Here is a 23,912-nt window from a genome sequence, read left to right as displayed (position 1 = left end):
AAAATAGGCAAATCCATAGACAGAAAGTAGATTAAGGGTTGCCAGAGGCTAGAGGAAGGGAGCAATGGGAAGTGACTACTAATGCATATGGAGTGTCTTTTGGGGGTGATGAAAATGTTCTAGAATTAGATAGTGGTGATGATTGCACAACTCTATACTAAAAACCAGATTTTTTTGTTCAGAAAATTGCATACTTTAAAAGTGTGAATTTTATGGTAATATGAATTATATCTCAATGAAGTGGTTTTTTAAAAAATCCAAATGAGTTAATACTGTATGTAATGCTTTGCAACTTGCTTTGTTTTTATCTCATATCTTTTCTATGTCCTTAACTAATTTTTAGATGATAGTATAGTAAGTGTTTAAGAGCTTGACTGTAAAACAGACAGATCTGGGTTTGAAGTATGATTTCCACTCAATAACTTTATGAAACTAAGCAAGTTACCTAGCTTCTCTAAGCCTGTTTCCTTATATGTATGATGGAATTTTATTTTATTTTATATTAATTTAATTTAATTTAATTTTTGAGACAGCGTCTTGCTTTGTTGCCCAGGCTGGAGTGCACTAGCATGATCTCTGCTCACTGCAACCTTGACCTCCTGTGCTCAACTGTGTCTCCCACCTCAGCTTGGAGACTCTTGGAGACTGAGACTACAGGCGTGTGGCACCATGCCCAGCTAATTTTTTTTTTTTTTTTTGTAGAGATGAGGTCTCCCTATGTTGTCCTGGCTGGTCTCAAACTCCTGGGCTCAAGTGATCCTCCTGCCTCAGCCCCCTAGACTGCTGGGATCACAGGCATAAGCCACTGTTCCCTGCCTGATGGAATTTTAAAAGTACCCACATCCATTGGGTCCTTGTGTGGATTCGATAATTAATGTAAAGCACTAAGCTCAGAGCCTGGTTTCTGGCTCTCTGAATGTTTGTGGTTATTGTAAAATCTCAGTTTTAATGACTACATCTGTTGTATAGATGTGCCATACTTTAATCAATCTCTTATTATTAGTCATTTAGGTTAATTCTGATTTTTCAGTATTGTAAACAACACTGCATTTATAGAGTTTTTTAAATGTTAAAAATTGTGTATTGCATTCCTAAAATTTTGAGACTGGTGTAGTAGCAACACTGTGAACTGTGAGTCAGAAAGACTTGGGTTTGAATCCTGGCTCCACTGGATGACTTTAAATAAGCAACTTGCACTTTCTGAAATCCAAATCCATGAAAGATAGATAGTTAATAAAAACCTATCTTTCAGAATATTAATTGTTCTACAATAAAGACATATGCACGTGTATGTTCATTGTAGCACTATTCACAATGCCAAAGTTATGATCAACCTAAATGGCCATCAACGGTAGACCAGATAAAGAAAAGGTGATACATACACACCATACAACACTACACAGCCATAAAAAGAACTAGATCACGGCCTTTGTAGCAACATGGATGCAGCTGGAGACCATAGTCCTAAGTGAACTCATATAGGAACAGGAAACCAAATACTGCTTGTTCTCACTTATAAGTGGGAGCTAAACATTGAGTACCCATGGACACAAAGAAGGGAACAACAGGCACCAAGGCCTACTTGAGAGTGGAGAGTGGGAGGAGGGAGAGGACTGAAAAACTACCTGTGGGGTACGAGGCTTATTACATGAATAATGAAGTAATCTGTACACCAGACCCCTGTGATATGCAGTTTACCTATATAACAAACTTGCATGTGTGCCCCTGAACCTAAAATAAAAGTTAAAAGAATTAAATAAATACCTTTCAGCTGTGATCATTAGAGGCAATGAAAGGAAATACCTGGCATGTGATAAGTATCCAACATATGACAGCTATTATTATGCTGGGTTCTGTATGGAAGGGTTTGTTTCTTTTTCTCTATAATAAGTGAGTAGAATACATATAATCCTTCTATCATTTTCCATAACATTTAGCAAGCCTGGCACTATAGTTGAGCTCTTTTAGCTTTGAGGTAAAACATATATGCTGAAAACTTTTAAATATTTACTGCAAAAATTTCTAGGGAGTTAGTGAAGCTTCTTCCTGTATTTTGAAAAATAGTGCCGTATCATTCTATGTTCTAAGTCTGTGTTCTACTGTATTCTGCAGTAATTCTCACCATAGGAGGAATTTATTATTCTGCAGGAATTCTCACAGCAAGATCTTCCTTCCTTCCTTCCTTCCTTCCTTCCTTCCTTCCTTCCTTCCATCCATCCATCTATCCTTCCATCCCTCTGTCCCTCCTTCCCCTTTCCCTCCCCTCCCCTTCTCTCTTTCCTTCGAGAGTCTCGCTCTGTCACGCAGCCTGGAGTGCAGTGGTATGATCTCAGCTCACTGCAACCTCCACATCCTGAGTTCAAGTGATTCTCCCACCTCAGCCTGCCAAGTAGCTGGGACTACAGCTCCGCACCACAATGCCTGGCTAATTTTTGTATCGTTTTTTTTTTTTTTTGAGACGGAGTCTCGCTCTGTTGCCCAGGCTGGAGTGCAATGGCGCGATCTTGGCTCACTGCAACCTCCACCTCCCTGGTTCAAGCAGTTCCCCTGCCTCAGCCTCACGAGTAGCTGGGATTACAGGCTCAGGCCACCACGTCCGGCAAATTGTTTTGTATTTTTAGCAGAAGTGGGGTTTCACCATGTTGGCCAGACTGGAATTTCTTTTAGAGTTCATTTGAGCCCCCTCTTATTTTGGAGAGATAGGCTGCTTGTTTGGTGAGAAACCAGTGCAAAATAATGGGGACTTTTTAGTTGAGGTTCTATTTTGTTCTGAGTCCTGGCTTTTGGAGCTCTGGAAGTGAAGCAGTGACAATGTCACCAGAGGAGAGTGAGGATCTGTTCTTGCTGGCATGGCGTTAATGCTCTTAGGGATACATGTTCAGCTGGAGATTGACGCTGATGATCTATGTTGGGTTCCTAACACCATGTTCTCCCTAGGCCTCCATTTTGCTGGCTTTATCCTGCTGAGACATTCTTCAGTTATCTTCCAATCCAGCGGTCACACCCTGGTTACCTGCTGTCCTTTATCATACACCCAGATTGTGACTAAATTTGCTCTCAGAGGGTGATTTTATTATGCCCCTGTGGGGGTACCTTCCTAAGCAACCGCCCATTATTATCTGCTCAGAAAGTAGAGAGAACCCAAACAGCATTTTTGCTGCTGGCCTCTTAAATTTTGTTACTAGTCTTGACTGCTTGGATGTAAGGCTGCCTGCAGCAAGTCTTCATAAGAACCTCTGTTATCCTCACCACTCTCTTTGGCTTTCAGTGACATCTTCCAAGGAGATGGGCTTCCACCTATAGTATGTTTTTCTATCAGATAGAGGTTTGGTTTTTCATACTGGTTTTGTAACTGCTGCCATTTAGGGTTGACACATGAAAAGGAGTTGTTACTTATCTTTCTTGCTTATGACATTCTTGTAGAATCTGATGCAGTTTATTGTGTGTCCATGTCCATAAATGGATAGTCAGGCTGTATTGAACCTTGCAATCCCAATCAGACCCTTTGCAAAAGAGGAAAAAGAGTAGGCCATGTCTCTTGAACTAGAAAGACCAAAGAGCAGCCCAGCTGCTGCTCTTCCACTCCTGCCCTTGCTCTTTCTCCTCACCTCTGTAATCATTGTGAGCCAGGGGCTTCCTTCTTCTGGTATAGTGGCCTGATTTTGCCCTTGTCCTTGGCTCTTTGGTGTTATTGCATGTCAGGCTCTCTGGTCACCAGCTGTACTTAATGTGTGCCACATTCAGACAGTTCTATTAATTTATCTTAGGCTGCTTTCCTAGTCTGCCTAGATGCTGGGGAGCCTACTTTCTAATGGTTGTGGTAGATGGAAGGATGAATGGATTTCTAGAAGTTGAATTACTAAGTCAAAGACCATAAATATTTTAAGCTCTTGTATTATCTGTTAGATACATTAATAGACCTTTTTTTTTTTTTTAATGGAGTCTCACCCTGTTGCCCAGGCTGGAGTGCAGTAGTGCCATCTTGACTCACTGCAATCTCTGCCTCCTGGGTTCAAGCAATTCTCCTGCCTCAGCCTCCTGAGTAGCTGGGATTACAGGCACCTGTCACCATGCGCGCCTAATTTTTGTATTTTAGTAGAGATGGGGTTTCCTCCTGTTGGCCAGGCTGGTCTCGAACTCCTGACTTCAGGTGGTCCACCCACCTCGGCCTCCCAAAGTGCTGGGGTTACAGATGTGAGCCACTGCGCCCAGTCAACCATTTTTTTTTTTTTTTAAGTTTTTTAAATTAAAAAATTTTTTTTCTTTTTGGCTCCCAACAGGAAACAATAGACCTTCTTAGAAGCAGTTAGTATAGGATTTGTAAGTCTCATTAATGTTGTTAGACATTTTTTTTTCAAATATTTGTTATTTGGATGAATAAAACCTGGTATTTTCTAATTTTACTTTTTATATATTTTAAAAATTGTCTTTGAAGTTGTTGGGTTTTAAGTTTATGAATTTTGTAGGAAGTACAAACATACAGCAAGCTTATTTTGACAGCTTGCTGATCTATAGCGAGGGTTTCCTACCATTCAGATGTTTGATTTTTTTTCCCCAGAGTAGATCAAGTTTGTGAATAGAAACAAAACAGACCCTCAGTATTCTCATGGGGTATATCTTAAGACCTTAAATCTTCACATTCATTCCATAGCACAAAATTTTCCTCAGAAAGTATAACTTAAAAAGTTAAATGATCTTTTCAGAAGCATCTCGTGTAGCATAGTTATTAAGAGCAATGGTTTTGACATTAGATAGACTTAAGCTTGAATCCCAACACTCTGCTTACTAACGGTGTGACCTCTTACAAGTTACTTAACCTTTCTGATCCTCAATTTCTTCTTCTATACAGAAAATAGGGATAGAGATATCTACCTTGTTAGACTGTTGGGAGCATTAATTAAAATATTGTATTTTGAACATCTGACATAGTGCTTAGTTCATAGTAAGCCTCAAGACCTGGTAGCTTCTATCATTATTATAGAATCAAAGTCATTTATAAAATTATTGTAATCTTACTAAAACAAACATACCACCTTTATATTATTTTATTATCTACATGGGAACATTTACCATGAATCTGAAATAAAGTTATCACTTAACAAGGGTTATGATGTACTGAACGATGATTAGAAAGAGACAAAGCAGTTGCTGGGTGACCAGCTGGGCTCACTCATTACCCAGGTGAATTACTCCCTCACATCAGGCTTGCAAATACTATTCAGGTTTGTGCCTTGGCAAAATGACAAATTGCTACATATCTCAAATGGTTTAAAGTGCAGTTCTTACCTTTCCAAACGCCAAGGTTCTATTATATTGACTGTAGTTTATTTCAGCCATGCAGTTAAGTACCAGCCTACCTTTCTGCACATTTCTTCAACTATACCTTCAATAGTAAATATTTGTTATAGTGATGACTTACTCTCCCTGGCCTGCACTAACAACTTATAACGTAGCCAAAGATACCAGAGTTTCCCCCACTTAACAGAGAAGGAAACTGACATTCAGAGAAGTTCACCAAACTGCTTTGCCTAGTTCACCAAGTAGCAAAATCAGGACTAGAACAATATTTAAAGGAATAACTTTAAATATTTTAGGAAATTCAGGAGCTAAGATGGAAGCTTATAGGCTAGATATCCACTCCTCTGTGCAAAAGCCATCAAGCTGACATAAAACCAACCGACCATTTAGAGGGTGATAGGTCATTTGCTTCTTTTTTTCTTTTTTTGAGAGGGAGCCTCACTCTGTCACCCAGGCTGGAGTGCAGCGGCATGATCCTGGCTCACTGCAACCTCCGCCCCCCAGGTTCAACTCCCTCCACCTCCCAGGTTCAAGTGATCCTCTTGCCTCAGCCTCCCGAGTAGCTGGGACAGCAGGCGTGTGCCACCACTCCCGGCTAATTTTTGTATTTTTAGTAAGGGTTTTGCTATGTTGGCTAGGCTGGTCCCGAACTTCTGACCTCAAGTGATCCGCCCGCCTTGGCCTCCCAGTGTTGGGGTTGGGATTACAGGTGTGAGACACTGTGCCTGGCCTGCTTTTTTCTTTCTTCTTTCTTTTTTTTTTTTTTGAGATGGCGTCTCACCCTGTCGCTCAGGCTGGAGTGCAATGGCGCAATCTAGGCTCACTGCAACCTCTGCCTCCCGGGTTCAAGCGATTTTCCTGCCTCCTGAGTAGCTGGGATTATAGCCACACACCACCACATCCTGCTAATTTGTGTATATTTAGTAGAGACGGGGTTTTTCACCATGTTGGCCAGGCTGGAATCGAACTCCTGACCTCAAGTGATCTGCCTGCCTCGGCTTCCTGAAGTGTTGGGATTACAGGTGTGAGCCACCGTGCCCAGCTGCTTTTTGCTTTCTTATCCACTGGTCCCTTACCAGGCTCTCTTTCCCATCTCCTTTCTATTCCCAGTAGAGGACCCTTTCCTTTTTCTGTTACCTTCCATTGTTTATATTTCTTCTGGATTTTAGTAAATTGATATATTTGCATACACTGTGTCCTGGATGTACATTGAAACAAGAAACAGTACATATATTTTTTTAGCAAAAGCTTCTATCTGTATGTTGAAAGCCTTGACCCCTGAAATCTAAACTGATAGGTGTTTCTCCCTTGCATTGGTTCCAGGGGAAATCAGCCTTATGGTCCCACCTGTTACATTATCAGGACAACCGGCAGAGAAAACTCACATCAGGAAGCCTCAGTACCTCAGGTAAGATAGTCTCTGCAATGGAGAGTCTGCCCTCTCTCCACTTTTCTATCACCCACTGGAGTGATCACTTTGAAGCAAACTATTCCAGGTCAAAGAAGCCTTTGCTCTGGAATGTTTTCTCTTTTAAATATGGAGCCACCAGACTCTCTGAACCACAGAGCATACCAAAACCATGGCGTTTGCTTTCATTATGTATTTCTATACCCCTTTTATCGGCAAGATACAAAATTTATTTGGGCAAGAGGCCAGTCTCAGAATGAATATGGGTTTTACTGTGGTACTGGTGTCCTGGGTTTGGAGCAGGCTGTTTTCAGAGTCTTTTGTTTTATTTCTCTGACATGGGCATTATGATTATCTATCCCGTTAGTCAAGAGAGCTGTTGGTCAGTGTCCTTCCTTGGACCTCCTCAAAGTCAAGTCCTGGTGTGAATGATCCCTTATACTTCCTTTCTGTTTCTAACCTAATAAAAATGTCAGAGTTTGTGGCAACTCCAGAGGTCATCTAGTCCAGGCCCTTTATTTTACAAGAGGAGGAAACGAGTCTGGAGAGGAATTGAATTTATTTAAGATCACAAAGTGAGCTCATGGAAGAGGCCAAACAAGAGCCAGTCATTTTATCTCCTGCTCTGATGTTTAGACCATCCTACAGTGTCCTTTCCAGGCTAGTCTTCCTGCTTCTTTTACTTCTTGGGTGCATCTCCCCTTCACATCATCCTTTGTTCTCCACTCTGCCAGACATTTGTTTACCTTTCTTGGATGTTTTTATCTTAATGGTAAAGGCGAGTTAAATGAGGTAAAAAGATGGGCATGAACTCATTGCCCTTGAACTAGTTGACCTTAACTAGCACTGAACCTGGGGAGATAATTGGCTGAAAACTAGAGACAAGAGTTCTCCAGGTAGGCTTATGAGGAATTTTTTTGGCCCGCTTTCTGGATGTGTAAAAGCAGGTTCTTATTAAGAATGCTATAGAAGTCATTGCTGAGGAATAAACTGTAGCCAAAAATTCTCAACAGCTTGATGATGAAAATACTAAGTTTTAAACATTAGGCCAGACATGAGGATATAAAGGTACTATATCTTCTCTTCTCCTAGAGGTCCTATCATTCTGGAACAGAACCCGAACATTCTTGTTCTTTATATATTCTCTTGGGCTTTTGTAGGCTGCTGTGAAGCCAGAACAGGATGTGAGTAGTGGCTCCAAGTGGAAGCACTGCTTCTGTGGATCATGGTGAGAGCATGATAGACTAGGAGCCAGGAGGTCTGTGTTCCAGTACTGACTTTGCTGCTTGGTGACATAGGCAAAGCAGCTAACCTCTCTGAATGTCATTTTCCTTCTCTGTTAAGTGGGGGAAATTGTGATATCTTTTTTGGCTACCTTATAAATTGTTAGAGAATTAAATGAGATAATATCTATAAAAATGTAAAATTCGATCTCTAGTAGGAATTTCATAAATATTTATGAAACGATCAATTAAAGTGTTACCAGTGTAACCATCTGTTTCCCATAGCAATTTGTGATTTAAGGTAAGGGAAGGGCAGTCAGCTATTTGGATATTCAGATCTCTTTGGACATGACCAACTTGTTTATTCTAGGAATACTTCTTGATTCAGAACGTAGGAAGTCTGATGCCAGCTCACTCATGCCTCCCCTGAGGATCTCCCTGATTCAGGATATGAGGTCAGTATGGGCTCACATGTAATAAGCCACTAAAATCCTGTTTTCAGTTGCTGCTTAGGTGTCCACTTTAAGTAACAAGGTCTCAGTGGCTGCTACAGCATCTCAGCTAACGTGGAAGCCCTCCTAGTCACAAAGCCTTGTGTTTCATAATACATTTGTAAAGCTGTACAAACAGTTGGGTTTCGTGGCATTTTTGAAGGTGAGGGAGCGTAGGAGAGTATCTCAGGCCCTAAGGGCTCAGAGTTAGCCTGGCTTTTTAAGGGCTGTACTGTCTTTTTTCATCCCAAAATATGGTGAGCCTATCTGGTAAAGCTACATGGAAGCCCAGTATTTGGAGAATGTAGAGATAGGCTCTCCCAGGGTGAGATAAGGCTGTCTCAGCAGGTCTCCTTTGGCTTTACAGGTAAGTTATTGGCAGTGAGTTCATCTCCCATCCCACCCTCCACTTCCTTTTTACATTCTTCCTCCAGGCACATCCAGAACATCGGGGAAATCAAGACTGATGTGGGAAAGGCCAGAGCATGGGTGCGACTGTCCATGGAAAAAAAGTTACTTTCCAGACACCTGAAGCAGCTCCTCTCAGACCATGAGCTCACCAAGTAAGGCTGCTCCGCCAGGAGTAGAAGCAGGCTCCCAGGAATGGAGGGAAGAGATTGGAAACTTGTGTGGGAAGGGGGAGTATTCAGTGTGACATTGCTGCTGCATTCAGCTAACCTCTTTGCTTATGAAGGTTTTGCAGTATTTCCTCTTCTCCCTTTTTATCAGTGGAAGAATACTTCCGCTATATTGGTTCTCCCTGTCTTCTCAACCTGCATGCCCAAAACTAGCTTTCTTGGAGAGGTAGTGGGAAGGATGAGGTCTTCCTCTCCTTCCTGTATTCAGGTGACATGTATACCTCTTGGACATAAGGCATTTCCTTTGTCTCTTTCCTGTTCTGGGGAGCAAAGGATTGGAGAATTAAAAGGAAACTTCTGAGATGTCCTCTTCTCTCTCTTGTTCAACACATCATACCCCTCACCCCTCTCGGGATGTCTGTAGCCTTTTCTTGTCTGTACTTCTGCATGACCCTAGTCCCTGTCCGCACTCTACCTGGTAAACTTCTTCAGGGCTCAGTTTTCTTTCCCAGAGTTTTCCTGGACTCCCCAGAAACGTGGTTCATCCCTCTTCCAGGCATGCATAACATTTGTTAGAATATTTGTTCATCCCCTTTTCACCATGATGTGTTGTATTATCATTGTCTATTTGCTTGCTACTTACTGAAGTTTGCTTTCATTGAAGGCATAAACCTGTCCCTTTCCCAAGGCTGAGCATGTTGCTTAGCATCCACTAGGGATTCAGCCAGCCCACATAAAAGGTATGCTTAGCTGCACAGACAGGAGGTGGACAGTCTATGAAGAGTATATCTTGATAGAATGTCCCTCAGTCTCTGGGATTTCCAGCTAGCCCCCAAGACTGTTTGTAGCTTGGAGATGGGATAAGGTGGAGGCAGGGTTGTATATTCATGGGGGCTGTGTATTCATGGGACCAATTGAATTCTAAATTCCAAAGGAAGAAATGAGTTAACTCCCATATAGGGAGCCTAAACTATTTCTCCTTAACTTGTCTGCAGTGACTAATACCATGTAGTGCCCCCTTTACCTTGAAACTCACTTTATGTGGCTGCCATGACCTTATACCATCTTGTTCTCTTTCTCCGCTTACTCTTTGCACAGTGTTGGCTTTCACCATCTTCAATTCTTTGCATGCACACAGTTTCTTTGTTGCTTTCTCGCTTGCTCTCTTACTTGGTGATCTCACCCAATTCTCATGACTTCTCTCACCTCTAAGCAGGAGATGCCCACATCTGAAGTTCTAGCCCTGACATGTCTTTTAAACTCCACTCCTGCATTCATTTCCATTCTGATATTCTACCTTTAGCTCAGAGAGAACAAAAGCAAGCTTCACAGAGTCTTCACCATAACTACTTTACTCTCAGATTTTTTGTGAATGTCACCACTGTGCTCTCTGAAAAGCTGACCCCCACTTCTTCTCCGTACCTACACTGAAAATTTGGAGTCAGTTTTGACTCCTTGCTTTGCTTTATCTCCCACATACAGATTTCAGGTTCTTCACCTCTGTGCCACCTGTCTCCTTACCATTTTTACTGCACAGACTTAGTTTAATCCTCATTTCCCTTTCACTTCTCACCTGCACTAAATTTAAATTTCCTGAAGTTGGTCATGGCTGTCTCTTTTTCTAGGGCAAATTGCAGAAACCCCTTACTTACTGGGCAGATTGCAAACTCCTTAGTTTAAAATTTTAGGACCTTCCTTCATTTGAATAGCCTTTTTTTTTTTTTTTTTCATTTGACACCTTTGGTACAATAGCCTAACTTCTTAGTCTCATTGCTAACTGATCACTTCCCTGAACCCTCAACTCCAGCCAAACTGGTTTCCAAACCTGTCTGTACAACAGTTGTCTAAATTTCTGCTGCCCTTCAGGTCCCTCTTGTTCTAGAAGGCCTTCCAGGACCACTGAAGCATATGGCTCTTTAAATTCCCAGAAACAGCCTTTTGTTTGATTATTCATTGTGAGCAATCCTATACCATAGCCTTTACCTGATTTATTCACTTAGACTGCATTTGAGGATAGGCGCTTTCCTCTCCAGCACCTGGACATAACAGGCCTGGGTTGATAAATTATCTGTTGAAAGTGCCTTGTAAACCTGGCTAGGTAGAACCTCACAGTTCTGAATTCTGTACCTCTCTGGCCATGGTGATTGCAGCTTGGGCAACCAGGACAGTTGTCTTCTTTTGTTCTTTGTGTTGAAGGCCTGTACATTTGGCTCTGGGTGTCTCCTCTATTTGGGGGAAGATATCATTGCTTTGAAGCTGCAGAGGGCCTGGAATGTCAGGCAAAGGAGTTGACCTCTGATGAACAGGCAGTGAAAATGAAGGGAGAAAGTTTGAAAAAAGGGGAAGGATATGATCTGCATGGCTCTTCCTTGCCTGTGACCTGGATCAGAGGCGGGAGCAGAAGCCTGCCCTTTATCGCCTCTGAATCTGTCCTGGGCTTACACCCCCATTCAGGGCACTGTTCTGACTTGTGGCTCTCAGATCTACTCAGGGTTCGAAACTAGGCCTGGTGATGAATGGTGACCACAGACCTTCATCCACTGCCACTCACACACCATACACTAGCTGACAGCCTAGCTAGAAGCCTGAGAAGACCTGTGTCATCCTTGATGGAATTTCATTCCAGCCCTCAGTTTAGAAAAGGAGATTTCATGACTTCTCACACTTGATATTATAGTAACATCAACATACCTTGGACACAGGCAGTATTTGATTTTTGTTGTTCCTGCTGTAGCTTAAACCGTTGTCCCTCTGTCCCTTAGTTAGAGTAGCTAGCTTTGTTCCTTTATAGGGTGAACCTAAGGAACTTGAAGCTTGACATCTTATGCTTCCCTTAGCTGTCTCCTTCCAGAACTGAAAATTCTAGTTTCTTTCCCTTCCTTTTGGTCGGAGACTGATGTGTTGCCTCCTCTCCAACAGAAAGTTATATAAGCGCTATGCCTTCCTGCGCTGTGATGACGAGAAGGAGCAGTTCCTCTATCACCTCCTGTCTTTCAATGCCGTCGATTACTTTTGCTTCACCAATGTCTTCACAACTATCCGTGAGTAGCCCTGTGCTCCCAGCTGGCCTTCTCAAGGCAGTCTTTATGAACCTGCCTGAGACTCACTCATTGTCCCCTTTTTAAAGAAAGAAGATTATTCCTTGTACTTTCTATTTGTCTTTTGCCTCTGTGGGGAGAGAGGTGCACTTGCCCTCCTTGGAGGCTGTGTTTTCTCTGAAGTTTCTCATTCTTGTTCTGAACTGGAGAGCTCAGTCTTTTTTGCCATTGTGTTGTCGGTGTTGTCCTAGGCACTGCTCTGGGAGCCTAAGCTGATGAAGGTGGAGTGGAGTCAGTTGAGCTGATGCAGTTTGCCTCCCTCCCTGCATACCCACAAAGAATCTCCCTTTTGTTTTCACCTGAGAGGCTCACTTGGCATCACAGAATGTTTCAAACCAGGCTGAAGGGAAAAAGAGCTCTTTTCTGAGGTAGCAGAAAGAACTCCAGATACCAGTGGGAGATTTCAGTCTGGGCTCAGCTTTGGCTAACTCATTATGTGTCTGTGAGCAGAGTCTATCCTGCTGTGAGTCCCAGTCTCTCTATTTACAGAATAGGGAAGAGGGTTCAATATGGTCTAATTCCCTTTGAGCCTCTTCTTTCCCTGATGCCAGGATTCTCTACTGGGTGGAGGGTAGTCTCTGAGTTTGCCACATGGCTAGTTCTTTGGCCAGTTACTCGGCAGCATGGACTCTTGTTTCTGTCTGATGCTGCATCTTCCCTTTTAGAGACTAGGGCTATGGGCTTAATAGAAGTAGCCCTGGACTGGAATCTAGAAGACTCGAGGCAAACTTTCTTTCTCTGTGCCTTGGAAAAAGGATTGCAATACTTCCTCTCCAAAGATTATGATTGTTATTAGGGTTCATGAGATGATAGATTGAAGAGTGCTCTAAAAAGCAGTTCAGTACAATGTTAGGAGTTGGGGATATTGTTTAACGAACAGGTTCATTTAGTTCTGAGCCTACAGATAGGCTTGGATCTTTGATGTTTGGGTGGTAAGCCTGAGAGGAGTGAAATTGAGGAGGGGCCGTGGGGTAGCTGGCTAATATTCTACATCAGCCAGGGACTAGGTCCTGGGGCCCTGTTGTTCCAGGGCTCTGCTTGAGCTGAGATAGCAGGAGCCACAGTTGTGCCAGCCTTCCTGGAGCAGGTCAGAGTCCCATCTGGTATGGGAAAGATTCCTGATTCTCCTCAATACTTTTGTGGCTTCCCCTGAACAGTGATCCCGTACCACATTCTGATCGTACCAAGCAAGAAGCTGGGGGGCTCCATGTTCACTGCCAACCCATGGATCTGTATATCAGGAGAATTGGGTGAGACACAGATCCTGCAGATTCCCAGGAATGTGCTAGAGATGACCTTCGAGGTATGTGTTATTTGGGGCCACAGCTCTGTGGGGATCTGAGTTTGCAACAGCTGCTTTGGGGAGTTTTCTGCAGGGTTTTTCAGAGGGCTTGCTATGTACATTGTAATGCTTCAGCATAGCTGACCTTCCTGAGATGATCTGAGGCTGGAGCCAAAGACTGACCCTGAGGAGGGGGACCCCACCCTGTCTAAACAATGTTTGGAAGGCACTTACTTGTCTGGACTTGCACATCTCTCCATGCATAGTGTGTTGAGAAGTCCCCAGGAGTTCTTTGAGCTACTCAGCCCACCTGTTCCCAGAGACCTCAGAACCCACTTCCAGAATCTCTTGCTCCCTGACCCTGTCTTCTAGGTAGAGTGTTTTCTTTCTCAGCCTTGGGTGCCCCCATGAGATAGTGCTGTACCGCAGTTCTGGCGGTATGTAGAGCCATGACCTCTAAGCCTGCAGATGCTGAGGGGTCAGGTTGCAGGCAGCCAGTCAGATCTGTGCCTCCGAGAACCACTGTTCTTTCCTCTGATTTTCCTGACCTACCTCATCTTCTCTATTCTCTAATAGTGCCAGAACTTGGGGAAGCTTACTACTGTCCAGATTGGCCATGATAACTCTGGACTGTATGCCAAATGGCTGGTGGAGTATGTGATGGTCAGGAATGAGATCACAGGACATACCTACAGGTAAGTGTACCCTCAGGCTGTAAGGTAGAGGGGCAAGGTGTATCTACGGGAGCTCTTTGATGCTTGGGTATGTGGAGTTCCCAAGGAGACCCTTTAGGTTGTGATAACCTGAGGCAACTTCCTGTTTGGCTCTGCCTCATACACTTGAAAGTAAGTAGAAGGAGGGTTTCTTCTGTTTTTTTTTTTTTTTTTTTTTTTTTTTTGAGACGGAGTCTTGCTCTGTCACCTAGGCTGGAGTGCAGTGGCATGATCTTGGCTCACTGCAGCCTCTGCCTCCTGGGCTGAGGCGATTCTCCTGCCTCAGCTCCCCGAGTAGCTGGGATTATAGGCATGCACCACCACGCCCAGCTAATTTCGTGTTTTTAGTAGAGACAGGTTTCGCCATATTGACCAGGCTGGTCTTGAACTCCTGACCGCAGGTGATCCGGCCGCCTCGGCCTCCCAAAGTGCTGGGATTACAGGCATGAGCCATCAGGCCCAGCCAGAAGGAGGGTTTCTAGGTGAAGATGTGTGGAATTGCTGTGCCCAGATCCCAGGCCACCTATGCCACTCAGGGTGCTTCTCTGATGATACATGGTGGAACCAGCAGAGCATTGAAGGAGTCTCTATCCTGGTTTCAGAGCCTATCTCCAGGGATTGGCTTTGTTGATGGCTCTTCCTGTGAGCAGCAGGGAGGAGCTGGCTGCTCTGACAGTCCATTGTCTGATCTTCAGGTTCCCGTGTGGCCGGTGGTTAGGGAAGGGCATGGATGATGGAAGCCTGGAGCGGATCCTAGTTGGGGAGCTGCTCACATCCCAGCCTGAGGTGGATGAGAGGCCATGCCGGACCCCGCCGCTGCAGCAGTCCCCCAGTGTCATCCGGAGGCTTGTTACCATCTCACCCAACAACAAGCCCAGTAAGTGGGAGGAGGGGTTGGGCCCTCATGCCATACAGTCTAGGGAATGGGTGGATCTCTGTGAGCCCTGATAATGGGAACCTGGGTCCCACCCTGTGCAGCTGCCTCAGGAAACACTTCTGCTAACAAAGCCACCTCACGCATATGGCACCCTTCTCTTATGAATCACTGAGAGCATTTGGCACTCTCCTTAGAGGGCTGGCAGGAGAGGAGAGAACTCATGCTGCCAAACCTGGGCGCTGTATATATTCATGCATGATCCATTAAAGGAGAGGGGTCTACTTTCTGGACCTCCCCTGCCTGATTCCTGGGCTTCACAGCCAAGGCTTGGCTCTCTTTTGGTTGCCCACAATTCCAAGGTAAAATGGAAAATAAACTTTACCAGAATTTCTTAGAGATAGAACTCTAAGGTGTTAGCTTTTCTGTTTTTCCCCCAAGATTTGCGGAAGAGCTAAATCAGCAAAGCTGGGTGGGCAAGAGCCTCTGCTTCCTAGGGTCCAGCTGCCCTGCCTCTCCTATGGGCCCTCCCCATGTCCTCAGTCTCCTGCTCAGGCAGCTAAGCACCGTTAGCCTCAGAGATTGGTTAGGGATGTCTGCTTGATTTTTATTAGAGCTGAACACTGGGCAGATCCAGGAGTCCATCGGGGAGGCAGTCAATGGCATTGTGAAGCACTTCCATAAGCCTGAGAAAGAGGTGAGCCTTCCTGCCCTCCAATCCAGGGCCTTACATTGAATAAGAGAGAATAATTTTGTTTTTCCGATTATCTTGTTATGCTCTTCCAGGCCCATGTGCTGTGGACACCCTAGAGTCTTGTAGAGTGTGTGCCTCAGCTAGTTGGAGATGGAGCAGACTCCTTCCTCTGGGGGCCTTTGCCTCAGGTTACCCTGTTTTCCCTCCATACTGATGACCCAATAGAGTCCCCGGGCCCCTAGTGAACAGTGCCTATTCCTGTCCTCTTCTAGATTTGCCTGGGTCTCCTTGAATAGTGGCCACACTGGCTTTGTCCTCCAGTGGAGAATCTCCTTGTGTGTGACCCAGATCTATCATCTCTTCTTTCATCCATTTATTCAGCAGCTCTTCACTGGGAGCTGCTCTGAACCAGGCACTGTGCCAGGTGTTAGGGAAACAGACAAAGTCCTAGCCTGTCTTTTGCAGCCCTCCCAACTCTGGGCTGTGGGTTTAGGGATGCAATGGTGGGAGGGCAGCTCGGCTGAGACAAGCCTGGCACCCTCCCCTGTTTCCTTACGTAGCGAGGCAGTCTGACGCTGTTGCTCTGTGGAGAGTGTGGCCTTGTCTCGGCCTTGGAACAGGCTTTCCAGCATGGATTTAAATCGCCCCGGCTCTTCAAAAATGTCTTCATTTGGGATTTCCTGGGTGAGTTGAGCTGGAGTATGAGGGTGGGAGAAGCATGTAGAGATATAAGGGGACTCACCAGCATAGCATGGGTGCTGACCACTCTGAGAGGCAGAACCCAAATTAGGTGACTCTCAGATCTCATTTGTTTGCTCTGGTTTTTCTTGAAGGGAATGACAAGAGCTCTCCTCCCCCTCCTTGGTAAATGCTTACCTCTTGAGAATTGGACAGAAAAGATTCTTCTAGACATCTGTTATTTAATACGGACTTAGTCCTGAGTCCTCACACTTTCCCCTTATAGATCCCAAAGTCCAGTTGAGCGTATTGGAGCCCCAAGCCCTATGTTGCACCCATATGGAGAATTTTCATGCAAGAAACCATCCTCAGAATTTTTTGTGTCTTCAGACTAGGGAAAAGAACATCTTTATATCAAGGGCCACATAAATAAATTTAAAAAATAAGGATAGGGAAGCTAAGGATCATTTTGAAACATGACCAGTGACATCAGAACACTTGTGCTATTCTCATTAAGTTACCTGTGTGGACTTGGATAGGCCCATGGCAAGTGGCCTGTAGGACCGTCAGGTTGGTGTTGAGAGCCTTTTCACTGGCAAGCTTTTCTACTCTTCACAGAAAAAGCACAAACCTATTATGAGACATTAGAGCAGAATGAAGTAGTCCCTGAGGAAAACTGGCATACAAGAGCCCGGAACTTCTGCCGATTTGTCACTGCAATCAACAATACTCCCCGGAACATCGGCAAGGATGGCAAGTTTCAGATGCTGGTGTGCTTGGGAGCCAGGTACTGCAGACCCAGGGCCCAGAGTGCACAGCGGTTAGCCTTGGTGGTGGTGTTGGAGGCCTGGTGCAGTGCAGGGGTGAGGAATGGCTCATCAGGTGCCCTTAGGGAGATGAGACCTTAGAAGGTTTCCTGGAAGCCCTGAATTTCCTCTGTGTATCGTGTATGGTCACACACTGCATAAAATGTGCTGCATAACAACATTTGTCAGTGACGGACTGTTTATGGGATGATGGTCCTATAAGATTATAATACTCTGTTTTTACTGTACCTTTTATAGGTTGAGATATGTTTAGGTACCCAAATACTTACCATTGTGTTTTAGTTGCCTACGGTATTCAGCACAGTATTCCTTCATTTTTATTCTTCAGGCTGCTTTGGCAGGAAGCTCCAGAAGAAGTGTAGAAGAGCAGGCCTGGGGGCTGGTGACAGGGCTGTACCGATTTGTAGCTTAGGAGCAACAGGCTAGACATATAGTAGGCTCTACCATCTAGGTTTGTATGAGAACCCTATAAAGTTCGCATGGTGACGAAACTGTCTAATGACACATTTCTCAGACTGTATCCCTGTCATTAAGCAACACGTGACTTATGTGTGTGGTGATCTGTCGGGGTAGGGATGACAACGTGTATGTAACTCGGGGCAGAGGGGCCCCATTTTGAAAGGAAAGATCAAAATCACACCACTGGGGAAGTTTGAAGCAGAGTATATCTAGTTATTCCTTCATTAGACATTTAAATGGCCTTATGGAAGTTGGTAGGAAGAGAGCTGAATAAAACGTGGCCCCTTACCATTTATTTATTTATTTTGAGATGGAGTTTCGCTCTTGTTGCCCAGGCTGGAGTGCAATGGTGTGATCTCGGCTCACCACAACCTCCGCCTCCTGGGTTCAAGTGAGTCTCCTGCCTCAGCCTCCCGAGTAGCTGGGATTACAGGCATGCGCCATCACGCCTGGCTAGTTTTGTATTGTCAGTAGAGACGGGGTTTCTCCATGTTGGTCAGGCTGGTCTTGAACTCCTGACCTCAGGTGATCTGCCTTCCTTGGCCTCCCAAAGTGCTGAAATTACAGGCGTGAGCCACCATGCCTAGCCAACATTTAGAAGCTTACTTGTCCTAATTAAATACAGAGCATGGAAGAAGGTTTTGAGGGTCCAAAAATGAAGTGTACATTCATACAATATGCTGAAAAGGTAGAGGAGAAAGATCAGAGAAGACTTCAGGGAGGAGTTGGTATTTAAGTGAGCCTTTAATGGAAGGAAATAACAGAACGTGGCAAGGGCAGTAATAGGAAACACAGTTGAAAGGAGGATAGGGCCCCTGAGCTGGGACAGAGAAAGATTCTTTTCATATTAGTACAAAGTTGTTTCATCAGGGGACTGAAGTAATATTAATCTGATATTATGGGTGGTATGCATTAGAGTGGACAAGATTATTAGGGGCTATTCCTGTAGGTCAGGTGAGAGAGCATGAAGCTCAAATAAACTTAAGGCAGTTTATTCAGGCTGCATAAAGGGGGAGAATTGGCATAGTGGTTAAAAACAGACTCCAGAACCGCATTCACTAGGTTCAGATCTCAAGTTATCCATTTACTAGCCATGTGATCTTGGACAAGCTACTTAACTTCCATCTACCCCACTTTCTTCATCTATAAAGTGGGGATAATAATAGTACCTACCTCATATCACAGGGTTATCGTGAAGATTAAATCTCTTATGTCAGTGCCAGCACATGCTGAGTGTTATGTGAGGTTAGTGCTTATTATTATTCCTGGTGGTGGTAGCTGTGGGAGGAGAGAAGCTCTGGGAGACACCAGTGGTGGGACTGACTAGGCAGGGCGAGGGAGGCAGGGGAGGAGGAGGCCTGGAGGCTCATGACAGGGCTGATTTGGGTCAGGTTTGTTTGGTGTCCTGGAGCTGAAAGACCTCTTTGCCAGTCCCTGTTTGGGAAAGGGGGGTGTCGGGAGCTGTCAGCTTCTCCAGCTTCAGACTTAGTTCATGGTTTCCCCCTTGGCCTTGCACTAACGCTCTCTCTTCCTTTTCCTTTGCCCCTCTGACCTGCCTGGACTGCTCCCACTCTGCCAGAGATCACCTCCTACACCACTGGATTGCCCTGCTGGCTGACTGCCCCATCACTGCACACATGTATGAGGATGTGGCACTGATCAAAGACCATACACTTGTCAATTCCTTGATTCGTGTGCTGCAGACATTGCAGGAGTTCAACATCACGCTGGAGACGTCCCTTGTCAAGGGCATCGACATCTGACCTCCCAGCACCAGCCAGCAGCAGGACTGAGAAAGACTCACCCTGCAGCTCTGACCTTTCTTCCCAAAGGGACTTTAGCGATTGTGCAGGAGTAGGAGACAAAATGTACACTCACTGTAAAAAGAAAACTAGAGGATTTTTGGAATAAATAATCTATTTTAGAGTTTATTTGCTGATTTGCTTTTTACACACTTTCATGTGAAAGAGTGATAGGGAGAGGGAGCGAGGCTGGTGCCGCTTATTTTGAAGCTGGTGCCCTCCCTCGCCGTGGCCACATGCTGGAAGCCTGAGGCCTCCCTGGACTGAGCCTGTGGCACTGCGTGCGGGACAGTTATGTTTCCTTGCCCCGTCGCATTAATGAGGCCCTTCCACATCATTTTTAAACTAATGTTTTTCTATATTAACATTATTATGGATATTTGGCTTTCATAGGCCACACACAGGTGTGCTGCGCGGGAAGCCCCATGCTCCAATCAAAGGGATTTTTAGTAGTGCCTCTAAGCAAGCACTGATGAGTCAGTCCCACGTATTTTCTTTTTTGTCAGTATTATTTGGGAAGGAGACATGCCGGGATGTGTCATCGTGCCAAATACCACATTTCCTGTTGGCACAGTTTCACAGAAGTAAACATAAGCATGTTTTAACAGGTTTTTCTTTTCTTTTTTCTTTTTTAAAATGTTTTATTTATTTAACCCGCCATTGTGTGTTTTTAAGTATTTTCTTTTTTTAAGGAAAGGAAAAGCTTGTCACAATCTAACTGGCTATGTTATTATTATTAAATTTATGTTTTGCAACTTAGAAACCAGCTACATACAGTATGGCCCACTTAATAAAACACCTGAAACAAAAACTGCATGGATCACTGATTTTTATGGAGGTTTGTGAGCAGTGAGTGGCTGCGGGTGCAGTTGGGTCCATCTGTGAGGATGGTCTTGTGGCATCACCTCTCTTTACCAGCAGGCTCGGGGTTGTGGCCTGCCCAGGATGCCCCTGAGGGCCTGGGGTCTCCTGGGTCCTTCTGCCCGCAGTGCTAGGAGCCTTCCTAGCTGTTATGTGGCTGATTCACATGGATGCAGACAGGGTTCTTTCCCCACTCCACAGAGGAGGAGACTGAGACACAGGAGGGAAAAGACCCGGCCAGGGGTGCAGAGGTTGTCACTTGACTGAGACAGGATGGGCCCTTTCTTGAGAGGGTAAGAGAGACCAGGTGTGGGAAGCTGGGGGTCGGGGGAAGCTCTTGAAAGAAAGGTTTGCTTTCCTGGGGATGGCAGGTGGGAGACCTTTATGAGAGGTCCAGCTTCCTTCATTTTTATTCTTCAGGCTGCTTTGGCAGGAAGCTCCAGAAGAAGTGTAATGTGATCAAGTCAGGCACCTCAGACCAATCAGTGCCCTCTTTTATGCTTCCCTGGTTTGCATGCATTTTCCCTTTGCCTGGAATGCCTCCCCTTCACCCACTTTGTGTTTGTTGTACAGGGTTTACTTTAGCAGTCACCTGCTGTGAAGTGTCCCCAATCTCCCTAGGCAGTTAATCATTCCATCCTTGTGCTCCTTCATTTTCTTAGATGCTGGCATCTCCTCTCTGGATTGTCATTGCCTGCTTTCGTGTCAGGCTCAGCCCTTGCACCGTGAGCTCCCAGAGGGAAGAGGGGGATCTCTTGCCTGTCTCCATCCCCTGGGCCTGGCAGGTGGTAAATGCTTCTGAAGAGATGAGGAAAGGGCCCAGAGAGCTGCAGCGCAGCTTCCTGCCTGCAGAGGGGGTGAGAGGCCACACTGCAGCCGTCTGCCTGGAGCCCACGGACAGAGCTTTAGTTCTTTCGAGATGGCCGAGGAAAGGGGAAGGAAGGTAGGCAGTACCTCTGGAGCAGGAAGTGGGATTCTTGGCTGGGCAAGAAGGGCAGCATGGAACTCAGCTGTATGTGTTTATATTGTGGGCCTAGACCTGAGCTTACCTTAAGGCAGGTGCTGGGACCAACTATTTCCTTGCTCTTTCTAACAGCTGATCCTACTCACTTTCTACTGTGTTTTGTTTTGTAATCTTCTGCAAATCTGTTTTGGAATGATGTGTGATATAAGAGAACAGACCTGTTTAGTAGCTCAAGATTTCAAGGACACTTGAGTCAACTGCATTCTTCTGTTTAGGGCCCAGCCAGGCCTCTCCAGTGGCCCTGGGTAAATCAGGTGTGTTTGGTTCACTCAGCAAGCAGCCCTGCCTGCCTCAGCTTCTGCACCTGCTCTACTTCAGGGCTTCCCAGGCTGTGATTTCAGGGACTGGTAAATAAACAAGCAAGCAAAGGAACTCAGTGAATTACTATAAAGCAAGCACCCTTATAATCACCACTCAGGTCAAGAATAGAACTTTGCCAGCCCCCCAGGGTCCTCCATGTTCCCCCTTCCCCATCACAGTCCCAGCACCTCCCTTCTTCCATCTTAACTTTTATAAGTAATAATTTCGTTGAGTTTCTTTATTGTTTTGTCACCCAAATGTGCATCCCTACATGCTATAGTCTTACTGTCCTTTTAAAAAAAACTTGATATATCTTTTAAGTCTCTTTTAATCTAAAGGGTCCCCTCCATCCCTTTCCTTTTCTTACAAATTGTTGAAGATTTTAAGCCATTTGATCTGTAGATTTTCATAGCCTGGGTTTTTGCTAATTTCATGCCCGTGGTGCAGTTCAATATACTCCTTTATCCTCAGCATTTCCTGCAGATCAGCAGCTAGATCTAGACAATTTGCCTCAGGTTGATCCCTTTGATAAGACTCTAGGTAGTGGTGTGCTCATTTAGCAAGAAGCACGTAACATCTGTTTTTCACTTTTGTTATGTTAGCAGCCACTGATGCTCAATGCCTACATCCAGCAAGTAATTCACTGGGGATTGCAGCATGGGGATATTCTAATCTATCATTTTCTCTTCATTTATTAGATGGAATAATTTTATAAGGAGACATTGTCTCTCATCTACTGTTTGATTTCCCAGTAGGGTTTGTGTGGGAAAGGCAGATAAGTGCTTAATTCTTTCCTTTTATTTACCCAGCTTTTAAGATATGAACTGGTTCTTTGTTATCCTCAGAAGGTGACTATTTTTTAAACAATATTATGAACTCATGAGTTTAAATGTATTTGATAGGCTTCATCTCATTGCAATTATTATCTTTATTGTCCTGCTTTTGGCCTTTGGGAGCCTCTTTAAGTTGGTTCCTGAGTTGTTTTGACACAACTCTAGTTGTCTTTGATATCTGCTTTGTTTTCTGGTATTGCAAGATGTTCTAGGCTCACTTTAATCATTTTCTGTCCTAGACTTGGAATCAGTCATTTCTCCAAAAAGCACTGGTTTCCTTAAGTGGGAAATGGTATTGCAAGACCATAATTGGACACTGGAAATTCTCATTGTTACTGGTAGATCATTGGTTCTAGGCCTATTCAGTAGACAGAGCTTTGATTATATTTAAATATAACATTTTTATACATTTAATATAGACATCTAGAAACATATATAGTAAATATGTATTTTTAAAGATAGTGAAGGTCTTGGAATTATATATGTTAAATGCATATATAAATATGTATGTATACATGAGTGTGTATACACACATGCATCTATGGTGCCCCATGATTTTACAGTGTTCTTTCTGATTCCAATTCAGGATTATAGGGTGCCTTTGTCCATTTAATGCGGCTACAAAGGAATACCTGAGGCTGGGTAATTCATAAAAGAGGCTTAGTTGGCTCATCGTTCTGCAGGCTTTACAGGAAGCATGATGCCGGTACCTGCATCTAGTGAGGGCCTCAAGCTGTTTCCACACATGGTGGAAGAGGAAGGGTGTGCAGAATCACATAGCAAGAGAGGGGTGAGAGAGACGAAGGAGGCTGGGCTCAGTGGCTCACACCTGTATTCTCAGCACTTTGGGAGGACGAGGTGGATGGATCACTTGAGGTCAGGACTTCAAGACCAGCCTGGCCAGCGTGGCGAAACCCCGTCTCTACTAAAAATACAAAAATTAGCTGGGTGTGGTGGTGGGCGCCTGTAATTCCAGCTACTCGGGAGGCTGAGGCAGGAGAATCACTTGAACCCAGGAGGCGGAGGCTTCAGTGAGCCGAGATTGTGCCATTGTACTCCAGTCTGGGCGAAAAGGGCAAAACTCTGTCTCAAAAAAAAAAAAAAAAAAAAAGAGTGGAAGGAGATGCTAGGCTCCTTCCAGCTCTCACAGTAACTCATAGAGCAAGAATTCATTCATTACCATGAGTATGACACCAGGACACTCTTGAGGGGTGTCCCCGCGTGTCCGCCCATGACCCAAACACCTCCTATTAGGCCCCACTTCCAACAACATTTCACTATGAGATTTGGAGGGATCAAACCAAACTATAACATACTTTTACTTTTTTTTTTTTTTTTTTTTTTGGAGACAGGGTCTCACTCTGTTGGCCAGGCTGAAGCACAGTGGCACGATCATGGCTCACACAGCCTTGACCTCCCAGGCTCAAGTGATCCTGCCTCAGCCTCCTGAGTAGCTGGGACTACAGGTG

At 44.6% G+C, this 23,912-nt stretch overlaps 1 protein-coding gene across 12 annotated transcripts in view; it reads left to right on the top strand.

Moving 5' to 3' along the window:
* DENND5A (DENN domain containing 5A) overlaps positions 1-20,236 on the top strand; it is a 129,600-nt gene extending 109,364 nt beyond the window's left edge. For 3 of the 12 annotated variants that reach the window (XM_016920351.3, XM_016920352.4, XM_016920354.4), the window contains 12 exons: positions 6,622-6,706; positions 8,300-8,384; positions 8,855-8,983; positions 11,918-12,039; positions 13,254-13,399; positions 13,955-14,073; positions 14,787-14,968; positions 15,580-15,662; positions 16,220-16,343; positions 16,956-17,124; positions 18,809-18,868; positions 19,203-20,236. In XM_016920351.3, the coding sequence (XP_016775840.2) occupies positions 6,622-6,706; positions 8,300-8,384; positions 8,855-8,983; positions 11,918-12,039; positions 13,254-13,399; positions 13,955-14,073; positions 14,787-14,968; positions 15,580-15,662; positions 16,220-16,343; positions 16,956-17,124; positions 18,809-18,868; positions 19,203-19,386 (1,488 nt within the window). In that variant the 3' untranslated portion in view covers positions 19,387-20,236. Of the gene's footprint in view, positions 1-6,621; positions 6,707-8,299; positions 8,385-8,854; positions 8,984-11,917; positions 12,040-13,253; positions 13,400-13,954; positions 14,074-14,786; positions 14,969-15,579; positions 15,663-16,219; positions 16,344-16,955; positions 17,125-18,808; positions 18,869-19,202 lie in introns of those variants that run through there. The other 9 variants (XM_054662070.2, XM_009459922.5, XM_508914.8 and 6 more) reach the window with 6 other exon arrangements.
* The last annotated feature ends 3,676 nt before the right edge of the window (positions 20,237-23,912 follow it).

This window comes from Pan troglodytes, chromosome 9 (assembly GCF_028858775.2).
Source record: "Pan troglodytes isolate AG18354 chromosome 9, NHGRI_mPanTro3-v2.0_pri, whole genome shotgun sequence".
Taxonomy (NCBI): domain Eukaryota; kingdom Metazoa; phylum Chordata; class Mammalia; order Primates; family Hominidae; genus Pan; species Pan troglodytes.
The sequence above is the reverse complement of the archived record's forward strand: the minus strand, read 5'-3'. Positions and strand labels throughout refer to the sequence as shown.